At 38.8% G+C, this 12,601-nt stretch overlaps 1 protein-coding gene across 1 annotated transcript; it reads right to left on the bottom strand.

The window, feature by feature from the left end:
• Positions 1-1,034: 1,034 nt before the first annotated feature.
• Positions 1,035-1,976, bottom strand: LOC134376580 (olfactory receptor 8K5-like). Its single transcript, XM_063095072.1, has one exon. It carries the CDS (start codon positions 1,974-1,976, stop codon positions 1,035-1,037), a length of 942 nt encoding a protein of 313 aa, XP_062951142.1.
• Positions 1,977-12,601: the final 10,625 nt, after the last annotated feature.

Here is a 12,601-nt window from a genome sequence, read left to right as displayed (position 1 = left end):
AAACCACTAGAATTCTTGGCACTTGTGTAACCAGGAATGTTCCTTACTGCCACACAGCATGCTCACTTTACTTACCTGCTTTTGTTGGTCTATATCCATCTAGCACATTTCTCTGTACTACAAAATTTACTTATTTTGACACAATCCATCAATTTCTCTGGAGGAAGGCAAATATTTTTACCATTTTATTTGTTAATCTGTTTGTAGAGAATAGAATTGGCTGGCATGTGAAAACAATATATGAATACATGTTAAGTCCATTTGTGCTTACCATTTTATCTGCAGGCACACATAGCAAAATTTGATGCCCATAACTCAATTTATAAAAATTACATTGTATGTAAATTTAAGAAAAATTATTGCATTAGTTTTGGTTTTTTATCCTTTGTATTGCGTAATTTATATCTTTGTTCCTCAAGCTATAGATCAAGCAAATCAACATGGGGATAACCACACTGTAAAATATAGAAGCAACTTTATCATTGTCACAGGAATGACTGGCTTTGGCTACACAGTGAAAATCAAAGTTCCAGAGAACACTAAGAACATGATCAGGTGGGATCCACAGGTGTAGAATGACTTTAACCTGTCCTCAGTAGAGTTTGTTCTTAAAATTGTTACAAGTATAAGCAGGTAAGACACAACCATTATCAGAGAGGATGAAATCCTGTGAGAATCCACTGAGATCAGAATTATTGATTTAATTTTATGATATTTAAGCAAAGATAATAAGGGGAGACTGCAGAAGTAGAAAGGAAAGATGACCTTGTAGCTTCAAAAAGTCAAAGTAAACATCATTATGGTGACTGTAAATCAAAAGCAAGGAAAGTTGGTAAGAAAATCAGAGTTAATTGAGCTAAAATATATGAAAGTGAATTTGGTTGAATATAAAAACAGCAATCTATTTGTCTGCGTTTTATTAATAATCTTTGTTTTGGAGCCAAAAATAATACAATCATATCTATGAGAAATACTACCAAATAAAAACATTCACCTTTATCATAGTTTATTGGAACGACATTCCTTATTGTATATTAAATATGATGTTTGCACTGAGTTTTTAAGACACTGTAGAAGGCGTTTTTTACCTCTTTGTTTCTTAAGCTGTAGATCAAGGGGTTAAGCATGGGGATCACTAAAGTGTAAAACACAGAGGCTGTTTTATCAGTTTCAAACGAGTGAGTGGATTTGGGCTGCATGTACATGAAGAGTAGAGACCCATAGAACACAACCACTGCTGTCAGATGAGAACCACATGTGGAGAAAGCTTTTGTTCTGCCTACTGCAGAATGCATTCTACATATGGCTAGCAGAATTGTCATGTAAGATACAAGGACTACCAGGAGGGAGGAGATCAAATTAAATGCTGAAAATAGCATGATCAACAATTGCATTTCCTGTGCATTGGAACAAAGCATAGGTGACAAGGGAACAACATCACAGTAGAAATGGCTGATGATGTTAGAACCACAGAAGGTTGATGTAAAAATCTTAACAGTGAACATCAGAGCCTGAAAAGCACTGTAGAGGTATGGAATGCCCACCAGCACATGACAAAGTCTTGGAGACATGATAACATTGTAGAGGAGAGGGTTACAGATGGCCACGTAGCGATCATAGGCCATGGCTGACAAGATGGAAAGTTCACTCACGATGAACAGAATGAAGCAAGCCATCTGTGCGGCACATGCATAATAGGAAATAGTATTTTGTTCCACAATAAAATTTGCCAGCATCTTGGGACAAATCACAGTAGAATTACCAAGATCAATGAAAGCCAGGTGTCTGATAAAAAAATACATAGGAGTATGCAGACAAGAATCCACCTTGGTCAAAATGATCATGCCCAGGTTGCCCACCACTATGATCATGTAGATGATGAGAAAGATGCAAAAAAGGGGAAGCTGCAGCTCAGGCCGCCTTGTGACTCCCATCAGAACAAATTCGGTCAGCAATGTTAGATTCTGCTGGCCCATTTATTCAAGTTATCTCTTCTAGGAAAAACAAGATCATTGTTATTAGCTTCCATGTAGCATAATCTAAAAAATTTGTACTTAGTAGACAGAATGTAATTTTCTATTTGCAACAGGGAAGAAAAAAATAATTCCTACCTCTGATTTTGCAGCAATAATAAAGACTAGATTGTAGAATAAAGAAATAATGGTATATATACACAATGGAATACTTCGAAGCCATTAAAAGAATGAGATCCTGTCCTTTGTTGCAACATGGATGAACCTGGAGGACATTATGTTAAGTGAAAAAAGCCATGCACAGAAGGATAAACACCACATAGTCTCACTCATATATAGAAGCTAAGAAAGTTGACCACAAAAATTTAGAGAGTAGAATAGTCATTACTAGAGGGTGGGAAGGATTGGGGAAGCATGGGATAGGAAGAAGTTTGGTCAAGTAATATAAAATTACAGCTAGATAGGAAATAAGTTATAGTGTTTTATAGAACTGTGGGGTGACCATAGTTAACAAATTACTGTACAATTTCAAATACCTAGAAGAGAGAATTTTAAATGTTCCTAACACAAAAAATGACAAATGTTTGAGGTGATGAATATGCTAATTACCCTTATTTGATCATTATACACTATACATATGTATTCAAATATCACATTGTGCCCCATAAATAAATACAATTATTATCTGTCAATTAAAAATTAAACATAAATAAATGAAAACATTGGAATCTTCCACTTCTCCAAAATAGGGACTTATATGAAGCACATAAATTTATATGACATAGGTTGAACTCTAAATAGTCAGTAATGTTCAGAGCACATTCATTCAAAACACAACTATATCAATATTAATGTAGAAATATTAGACTTCATCAAAAAACGGCATCACAGTTGTTCATTAGTACACTTTCATTTTTGTCTTAGGATTCTTGTGGAATTTTAATATTCTTAAAATTATAATCAGAGATAACACAAAGCCAATGCAGCTTAACTTCTAGGGGTCTACTTTCAAGGTGCTGGTGGAACGTCAGCTCTGCACTCACAAAGTGATACATCTTTGTAAATGTTATAAATGTGAGCTATTTACCAATGATCAACTAAGCCCCCTTTCTCTTTCCATTCATATTTCATTTTATTTTATTGATTCTATATTTCTGTGGGGTACAGAATCGAATATCAATACACGGATACCATATGAGTTGATCAAATCAGGATAGTTAGTTTACTCACGTTTACAAAATGTAATCAATATCTGTGACCCTTAACTAGCTTCTTACCAACCCCCATCTAATAACCACTGTTCTGTCCTCTTTTTTTGAAAGTTTAATTTATGATTGTGATTCTCTCTCTCCTTCCTTCCTTCCTTCCTTCCTTCCTTCCTTCCTTCCTTCCTTCCTTCCTTCCTTCCTTCCTTCCTTCCTTCCTTCCTTCCTTTCTTTCTTTCTTTCTTTCAACTCACACTTTTGAGTGAGGATATTTGGTATTTCTCTTTTTGTTCCTGGCTTATATAATGTAATTTTCCCTAAGTTCATTCATGTTGCTGTGAATGGCAGAATTTCATTTTTTTTTTTTATGGCACAGTAGTATTACATTGAGTATATATACCATATTTTCCTATCCAGTCTTTTCTCAATGGACATTTAGGTTGATTCCAACTCTTGGCTATTATAAATAGACCTACTATAAACATGGGAGGTATTCCTTCGACATGATGATTTCCATTCCTTGGGTATATACCCAGCAGTGGGATTGCTGGATCATATGGTAGTTCTACCTGTAGTTGGTTGAGGAACCTCCATACTGTTTTCCATAATGGCTGCAGTAATTTACAGTCCCACTAACAGTGTACAAGTCTTCCCCTTACCCATGAAAAAATGCACAATATCACTCAGCATCAGGGAAATACAAATGTAAACAACATTGACACATCATCTCACCCCAGTTAGACTAGCCATTATCAAAAAGACAGAGAATAACAAATTCTACTTCATTACTCTTCAAATAATAGAGAGTCCATTGGTGGGTCTATTAGCATTTGTGGAGTCCAGCTAAGAAAAGATTGAGTTAGTAACACTTTATTTGATGTTTAGTGGGTATATTTTCACGGCTCAAAATCAACAACATTTATCATCAAATAATGATAATTATTATGTTGGAGTAGTGGTTTCTAAGAACACTCCCACTAGTCAGTGTCTGAAATTTTATTCATAAAGTTATTATATTTATATATTTTATGATTTTTTACCATTAGTTTGTTTACAACTGAGATTTTAAAAATATTTTCCATTCTAAATAAATATTCACATTTATGTCACAATTTGCATGTATTTGTTTTTGGTGGAAGAAAAACCGAGATTAGCATAATCTTTAAAATATATAAGATCTGGATCCATACCTGCCAAAATATATGACTAATTAGGATTTGATAATTTAATTTGATATATATTTTATTTCTTCTAATATAATATCGTGGAGAGGGTAGAAGCTATGAAGCATGTACAAGTTTTTATTTAAGCATCTATTACATTATGTATTACCAAATGTAAATTTATTTCTGGAATGTACAATGGAGTATTTATAGAGACTATAACACTGCGATTTTCAAATATTTTAATGATAAGTACCTAACAACCCACTTAATACACTTACATGAAAACTAGTAAAACAACCTTGAACTACTGTGATCAAAGATAGTGAAGCTGATTTAATTTAATCCTCTTGGATTTTCTCCTGTCACTTTCAGTTTCCTCTCAGTGATAACCTGGGACTCTGTAAGCATGACTTTCAATTGGAGGAGTAATTGAAATTCAAAATACTCAGGCAGATAAAATGCAGGAGAGGATTTTTTTTTTTTAAATTTTATTTTGTCGATATACATTGTAGCTGATTATTGCTCCCCATCACCAAAACCTCCCTCCCTTCTCCCTCCCCCCCTTCCCCCCAACAATGTCCTTTCTGTTTGCTTGTTGTATCAACTTCAAATAATTGTGGTTGTTATATCTTCTTCCCCCCCCCCCCGGTTTGTGTGTGTGTGTGTGTGTATGTGTGTGTGTGAATTTATATATTAATTTTTAGCTCCCTCCAATAAGTTAGAACATGTGGTATTTCTCTTTCTGTGCCTGACTTGTTTCACTTAATATAATTCTCTCAAGGTCCATCCATGTTGTTGCAAATGGCAGTATTTCATTCGTTTTTATAGCTGAGTAGTATTCCATTGTGTAGATGTACCACATTTTCCGTATCCACTCATCTGATGATGGACATTTGGGCTGGTTCCAACTCTTGGCTATTGTAAAGAGTGCTGCGATGAACATTGGGGAACAGGTATACCTTCGACTTGACGATTTCCATTCCTCTGGGTATATTCCCAACAGTGGGATGGCTGGGTCGTATGGTAGATCTATTTGCAATTGTTTAAGGAACCGCCATACCATTTTCCATAGAGGATGCACCATTTTGCAGTCCCACCAACAATGTATGAGAGTTCCTTTTTCTCCGCAGCCTCGCCAGCATTTATCGTTCATAGTCTTTTGGATTTTAGCCATCCTAACTGGGGTTAGATGGTATCTCAATGTGGTTTTGATTTGCATTTCCCGGATGCTGAGTGATGTTGAGCATTTTTTCATATGTCTCTTGGCCATTTGGATATCTTCCTTAGAGAAATGCCTACTTAGGTCTTTTGCCCATTTTTTAATTGGGTTGCTTGTTTTCTTCTTGTAAAGTTGTTTGAGTTCCTTATATACTCTGGATATTAATCCTTTGTCAGATGTATATTTTGCAAATATTTTCTCCCACTCTGTTGGTTGTCTTTTAACTCTTTTAATTGTTTCTTTTGCTGTGCAGAAGCTTTTTAGTTTGATATAATCCCATTTGTTTATTTTTCCTTTGGTTGCCCATGCTTTTGGGGTCGTATTCATGAAGTCTGTGCCCAGTCCTATTTCCTGAAGTGTTTCTCCTATGTTTTCTTTAAGAAGTTTTATTGTCTCAGGGTGTATATTTAAATCCTTAATCCATTTTGAGTTGATTTTAGTATACGGTGAGAGGTATGGATCTAGTTTCATTCTCCTGCATATCGATATGCAGTTATCCCAGCACCACTTGCTGAAGAGGCAGTCCCTTCCCCACTGAATAGGCTTGGTGCCTTTGTCAAAGATCAGATGGCAGTAAGTGTGTGGGTTGATTTCTGGATTCTCTATTCTATTCCATTGGTCAGTGTGTCTGTTTTTATGCCAGTACCATACTGTTTTGGTTATTATAGCTTTGTAGTATAGCTTAAAGTCAGGTAGTGTTATGCCTCCAGCTTTATTTTTTTTGCTGAGCATTGCTTTGGCTATTCGTGGTCTTTTATTGTTCCATATAAATGTCTGAATAGTTTTTTCCATTTCTGAGAAAAATGTCTTTGGAATTTTGATGGGGATTGCATTGAATTTGTATATCACTTTGGGTAGTATGGACATTTTCACTATGTTGATTCTTCCAATCCAAGAGCATGGGAAATCTTTCCATCTTCTTGTATCCTCTCTAATTTCTCTCAGCAGTGGTTTGTAGTTCTCATTATAGAGATTTTTCACCTCCTTGGTTAACTCAATTCCTAAGTATTTTATTTTTTTGGTGGCTATTGTAAATGGGCAGGCTTTCTTGATTTCTCCTTCTGCATGTTCACTATTGGAGAAAAGAAATGCTACTGATTTTTGTGTGTTGATTTTGTATCCTGCTACTGTGCTGAAATCATTTATCAATTCCAACAGTTTTTTTGTAGAGGTTTTAGGCTGTTTGATATATAGGATCATGTCATCTGCAAACAGGGACAGTTTGACTTCATCTTTTCCAATCTGGATGCCCTTTATTTCCTTCTCTTCTCTGATTGCTCTGGCTAGTACTTCCAACACTATGTTGAATAGGAGTGGTGAGAGTGGGCATCCTTGTCTAGTGCCTGTTCTTAAAGGAAAAGCTTTCAGCTTTTCCCCATTCAGGATGATATTGGCAGTGGGTTTGGCATATATGGCTTTAATTATGTTGAGATACTTTCCCTCTATACCTAACTTATAGAGGGTCTTTGTCATGAATGAGTGCTGAACTTTATCAAATGCTTTTTCAGCATCTATAGAGATGATCATATGGTCCTTGTGTTTGAGTTTATTAATATGGTGTATCACATTTATTGATTTGCGTATGTTGAACCAACCTTGCATCCCTGGGATGAATCCCACTTGATCATGATGGATAATTTTTCGTATGTGTTGCTGTATTCTGTTTGCTAGTATTTTAGTGAGGATTTTTGCATCTATATTCATCAAGGATATCGGCCTGTAGTTTTCTTTTTTGGTTATATCTTTACCTGGTTTTGGTATCAGGATGATGTTTGCTTCATAGAATGAGTTTGGGAGATTTGCGTCCGTTTCAATCTTTTGGAATAGTTTGTAAAGAATCGGTGTCAATTCCTGTTTGAATGTTTGGTAAAATTCTGCTGTGAATCCATCTGGTCCTGGGCTTTTCTTTGTTGGGAGCCTTCTGATAACAGCTTCAATCTCCTTTATTGTTATTGGTCTGTTCAAATTTTCTACGTCTTCACGGTTCAGTTTTGGGAGCTTGTGTATGTCCAGAAATTTATCCATTTCCTCCAGATTTTAAAATTTGTTGGCGTATAGTTGTTTATAGTAGTCTCGAATGATTCCTTGTATTTCAGATGAATCAGTTGTAATATCGCCTTTTTCATTTCTAATTTTTGTTATTTGAGTCTTCTCTCTTCTTTTTTTTGTTAGCCATGCTAATGGTTTGTCAATTTTATTTATCTTTTCAAAAAACCAACTTTTTGATTCGTTGATCTTTTGAATTGTTTTTTGGTTTTCAATTTCATTCAGTTCTGCTCTGATCTTAATAATTTCTTTCCGTCTGCTAACTTTAGGATTGGATTGTTCTTGTTTTTCTAGTTCTTTAAGGTGAAGTGTTAGGTTGTTCACTTGCCATCTTTCCATTCTTCTGAAGTGAGCATTTAATGCAATAAATTTTCCCCTCAATACTGCTTTTGCAGTATCCCACAGGTTGTGGTATGATGTATCATTGTTTTCATTAGTTTCAATAAACTTTTTGATTTCCTGCTTGATTTCTTCTTGGACCCATATGTCATTAAGTAGAATGCTGTTTAATTTCCATGTGTTCGTATAGTTTCCAGAGTTTTGTTTGTTATTAATTTCTAGTTTTAATCCATTGTGGTCTGAGAAGATACATGGGACAATTCCAATTTTTTTGAATTTATTGAGACTTGTTTGTGACCTAATATGTGATCTATCCTGGAGAATGATCCATGTGCTGATGAGAAAAATGAATATTCTGAGGTTGTTGGGTGGAATGTTCTGTAGATATCTGCCAATTCCAATTGGTCTAGAGTCTTGTTTAGATCTTGTGTTTCTCTACTGATTCTTTGCCTAGATGATCTGTCTAATATTGACAGTGGAGTGTTCAGGTCCCCTGCTATTATGGTATTAGTGTCTATTTCCTTCTTTAGGTCTAATAGAGTTTGTTTTATAAATCTGGCTGCTCCAACATTGGGTGCGTACATATTTATGATTGTTATGTCTTCTTGATGGATCAGTCCTTTTATCATTAAGTAGTGTCCCTCATTGTCTCTTTTTATGGTTTTTAGTTTAAAGTCTATTTTGTCAGATATAAGAATAGCCACTCCAGCTCGTTTTTCTTTTCTGTTTGCATGGTAAATCTTTTTCCATCCTTTCACTCTTAGTCTGTGTGAATCTTTATGGGTGAGGTGGGTCTCTTGTAGGCAGCATATAGTTGGGTCCTGCTTTTTGATCCAGTCAGCCAGTCTGTGTCTTTTAATTGGGGAATTTAAGCCTTTAACATTAAGAGTTGTTATTGAAAGGTGTTGATTTATTCCTAGCATTTTATTGGTTGTTTGGTTGTCTTAGGTGTCTTTTGTTCCTTGCTTTCTGATTTACTGTTTGGTTTCTTTGTTTGTTGGTTCCTTAGGTTGTAGATAGTGTTTTTGTTAGCTTGTTTTCTCTTCATGAATGCCATCTTTATTGTACTAGCGGGTTTAGATTTTTCTTAGGTATTTATGGCAGTGGTAGTTATTTTTCAGGAACCAAACCCAGTACTCCCTTGAGGATTTCTTGTAAGGGTGGTCTTGTGGTAGTGAACTCCCGCAGTTTTTGTTTGTCTGAGAAATATACTATTTGCCCCTCATTTCGGAAGGATAGCCTTGCAGGGTAGAGTATTCTTGGCTGGCAATCTTTGTCTTTTAGTATTTTGAAAATATCATCCCATTCCTTTCTAGCTTTTAGGGTTTGTGATGAAAAGTCTGATGTTAACCTGATTGGGGCTCCCTTATAGGTGATTTGACGCTTCTCTCTTGCAGCTTTTAAGATTCTCTCTTTGTCTCTGAGTTTTGCCAATTTGACTATGACATGTCTTGGAGAAGGCCTTTTTGGGTTGAAAACGTTTGGAGATCGGTGAGCTTCCTGGATCTGAAGATCTGTGATTTTTCCTATACCTGGGAAGTTTTCTGCCACTATTTTGTTGACTATGTTTTCAATGGAATCTCCATTTTCCTCCCCTTCTGGAATACCTATGACTCGGATATTTGAGCGCTTGAGGTTGTCTGATATCTCTCTCAGATTTTCTTCCATGTCCTTGATTCTTTTTTCTTTCTTTTTGTCTGCTTGTGTTATTTCAAACAGCCCATCTTCAAGTTCAGAGGTTCTCTCTTCAACTTCGACAAGCCTGCTGGTTAAACTCTCCGTTGTGTTTTTTATTTCGCTGAATAACTTCTTCAGTTCAGCAAGTTCTGCTACACTTTTTTTCAGGACATTGATTTCCTTGTATATTTCCTCTTTCAGATCCTGTATACTTTTCCTCATTTCATCGTGATGTCTAGCTGAGTTTTCTTGTATCTCATTCAGTTCCTTAGAATTATCACTCGAAATTCCTTGTCAGTTATTTCAAGGGCTTCTTGTTCTATAGGATCTAGAGTATGAGATTTATTAACTTTTGGTGGTGTACTTTCTTGATTTTTTGTATTTCTGGTGTCTTTTTTTTGGTGTTTATTCATTGTGGCAGGGGGTTTCACAGTCCACCGGTTTGAGACTAATGACTAACTAGGATGTTGCTGTGGTTGCCAATTTGGTATGGCTCCCGCCGTGACTGCTCAGTTGGCCTCTAGTGTCTTGTGTGTGTGGTTGCCTCGGGTCTTGGGCTTCTCCGGGGATCCACCTTTCTGGTCAGCTTGGACTCTGCTGGGCTGGTGGATCACGTACCACAGGGTGTGTGATCTCTGTTGAGCTTTCACTTTCTGTACAGGACTTCTCCCCGTTCCGTGAGCTCTGGCCCAGGCTGTTAGATCGTGCAGTGGCGACCCCACCGGGTGTGTGGTTTCTGTCGAGTCTCCGCCTCCCTGGCCGCACGTCTCCCTCCTCTGTGCACACTGTGCTGGGCTGGGGTGTGTCTTCTGCACCCCTCATCTATCAGCTGGGCCTTCAAGACCCTGCTCAGCACCGCCTCGCCCAGGAAGTCTACCAGGTTTCTGCTGGGCACAGACGACCGGTCTCTCTGGGTGCCTTTGTAGCACTGTGTAGATCTTTCTCGGGTCTTGTTCACCTTTGTATCCCCCCCCCCCCCCCCCCCCCCCCCCCCCCCCGGTATAAACCGAGTCTAGTGCCCGCCTGCAGCCTGCTCTCCGGCAGGTTCAAGCGGACCTGGGAACTCTCCTACCACACTATTCCCAACCAGAAATTCGTTAGGCTTTTTTCCAAACTGGTGGTCGCAGAGATGGTATCTGCCTCCCAGTAACAGGAAGTTTACCGGGGCCGGGAGTCCACGGTGTGGTGGAGTGACAGTCGGCCCGCCCGTACTTCCTAGCCCTCCCAACACTGGTCGGGACGCCCCACACCCCCAGCCCCGCCAGAGAACCGCGGAGGGAGTGGGAGAGGAGGCCGGCCCGCAGGGTCCGGAAAGCCCCGCCCCGGGCCAAGCAAATGGGCTCAGTGATGGCCGAGCAGGGTGGAGCTGCCGGCACCTGGGAAAATGGAGGCAGCACTGGGGCAGTGAGTGGCCTGGTGGTGCAGGCGGGAGCCGCGTGGGCATCCACCCCCCAAACAGAGCTGTGCCAGGGATCACTCACAGTGCTGTGCCAGGTCGGGCGCTCGCTCTGTCTCTGGTTTGTTGCCTTCCGTGTTCTCGGCGCTGCCGCCTCGGGCTGTTCAGTCGCGGCGCCGCTCGGGCGCTCCCAGGAATCTTCTTTAATGCCGGCCTGAAACCTCGAATCCTGAATAGGGCAGCTGGCCGCCTTCAGTGCGGCCCCAGCCTCCGGGATCCTGGCTGCATCCACAGCAGCCCTGGCGCCGTGTTCCCTGTTTCAAGACTTGCTTTTGCAGCTAAGAATCAGTTCTTTTCCTGCTCCACACTTCAAAGCTGTTGCCTGTAAATGAGGCAGCCTCTCCTGCCGGGGGCAAAGTGGCGTTGAGCCCCCACGACCAGCCAGCAGCAGCAGTCCTCCCTTAAGAGATGGCCAGAGGAAGGTCCACAAGTTTCCCGGCTGCCTGAGGCCCAGTGGCCACCTTTTCCACCTCAGCTACTCCGCGCCAGCCGCCGCAGCCGCCGCCATCTTGAAACTCCAGGAGAGGATTTTAATAATGTAATGGGATGCCAGCTTTAACCTGCTCAACTATCACACAGAAACTTCTGGGAGCCCTATTTAGTGTCAAAACCTACAGTTTGGAGCAGCTGAAGTGCACAGCCATCTTGTGGCAGTTGGCAGCAATTCTAGGAATCTCCTCATTGGTAGTTCACATTTTGCCATCTGAGTCAGGGAATAGGAAGGGGTAAAAGGGCAATGATGGAGATTGTCCAACCACTTCCATATCTTCTTCCTAGATGAAACTGTCTGCTGTGTCTACATCAAATCCCACTCGCTTTTCATGCCCCTTCCTCTCCCATAAATATGACACAGATCACAGAATGTCTATTCTCCTTTATTTGAAAATCAAGATATTTAATATAACAAAACTTAAAAAACAAACAAATAAACAAAGAGAAAACAAAAACCAAAACCAAAAACTTTATCTTGAATTTGAAGTGTTGCAGGACCTGCTAACACAGGGTTTTATGATAAAATAGGAGGTGCACTGGATTGAAGGAGGAAAACAGAATTCCACTATCAATCCTATAATCTTGAAATCTTCAGAGCTTTGCTAAGAACTATTCTAGTGTTTATCTAGTCCATTTTCACTGTCAGTTATCACCTTGCTGTGAAGATGTTTTTGATTATTTTACCCCATCCATTATTGTGTGGAAAAGGTATTTGTATATGCTAAGAACATCTTACTCTATACATTTTAAATATCTCTGCTTAGGGTTAACAAATAAAAGAGACATGATATATAAAGTATGTAAAGGAGTAACTGATTTTTCAAACTTTAAACATGATTAAATCAGTTAGGAATCATTTGGGGTTCTGGGGTTTCTCCATAACTTTGCTAAGAATTAGTCTTGTGTTTTTTGAGTGTATTACCATTTTCAGTGTCAGTCATTATCTCCCTTTGGAAGATGTCTGGATTTCTTTACCCTGTCCATTCTTCCTCTGCAGAAAACAACTGATTTCTCAATCTTTAGACATC

The sequence above is a fragment of the Cynocephalus volans genome, chromosome 4 (assembly GCF_027409185.1).
Source record: "Cynocephalus volans isolate mCynVol1 chromosome 4, mCynVol1.pri, whole genome shotgun sequence".
In the NCBI taxonomy this organism is placed as follows: domain Eukaryota; kingdom Metazoa; phylum Chordata; class Mammalia; order Dermoptera; family Cynocephalidae; genus Cynocephalus; species Cynocephalus volans.
Note: the sequence above shows the minus strand (reverse complement) of the source record. Positions and strands in the feature narration are given on the sequence as shown.

Coding starts and splice junctions, on each gene's coding strand:
- LOC134376580 (XM_063095072.1), bottom strand. CDS start 1,976: ATGGGCCAGCAGAATCTAACATTGCTGACCGAATTTGTTCTGATGGGA.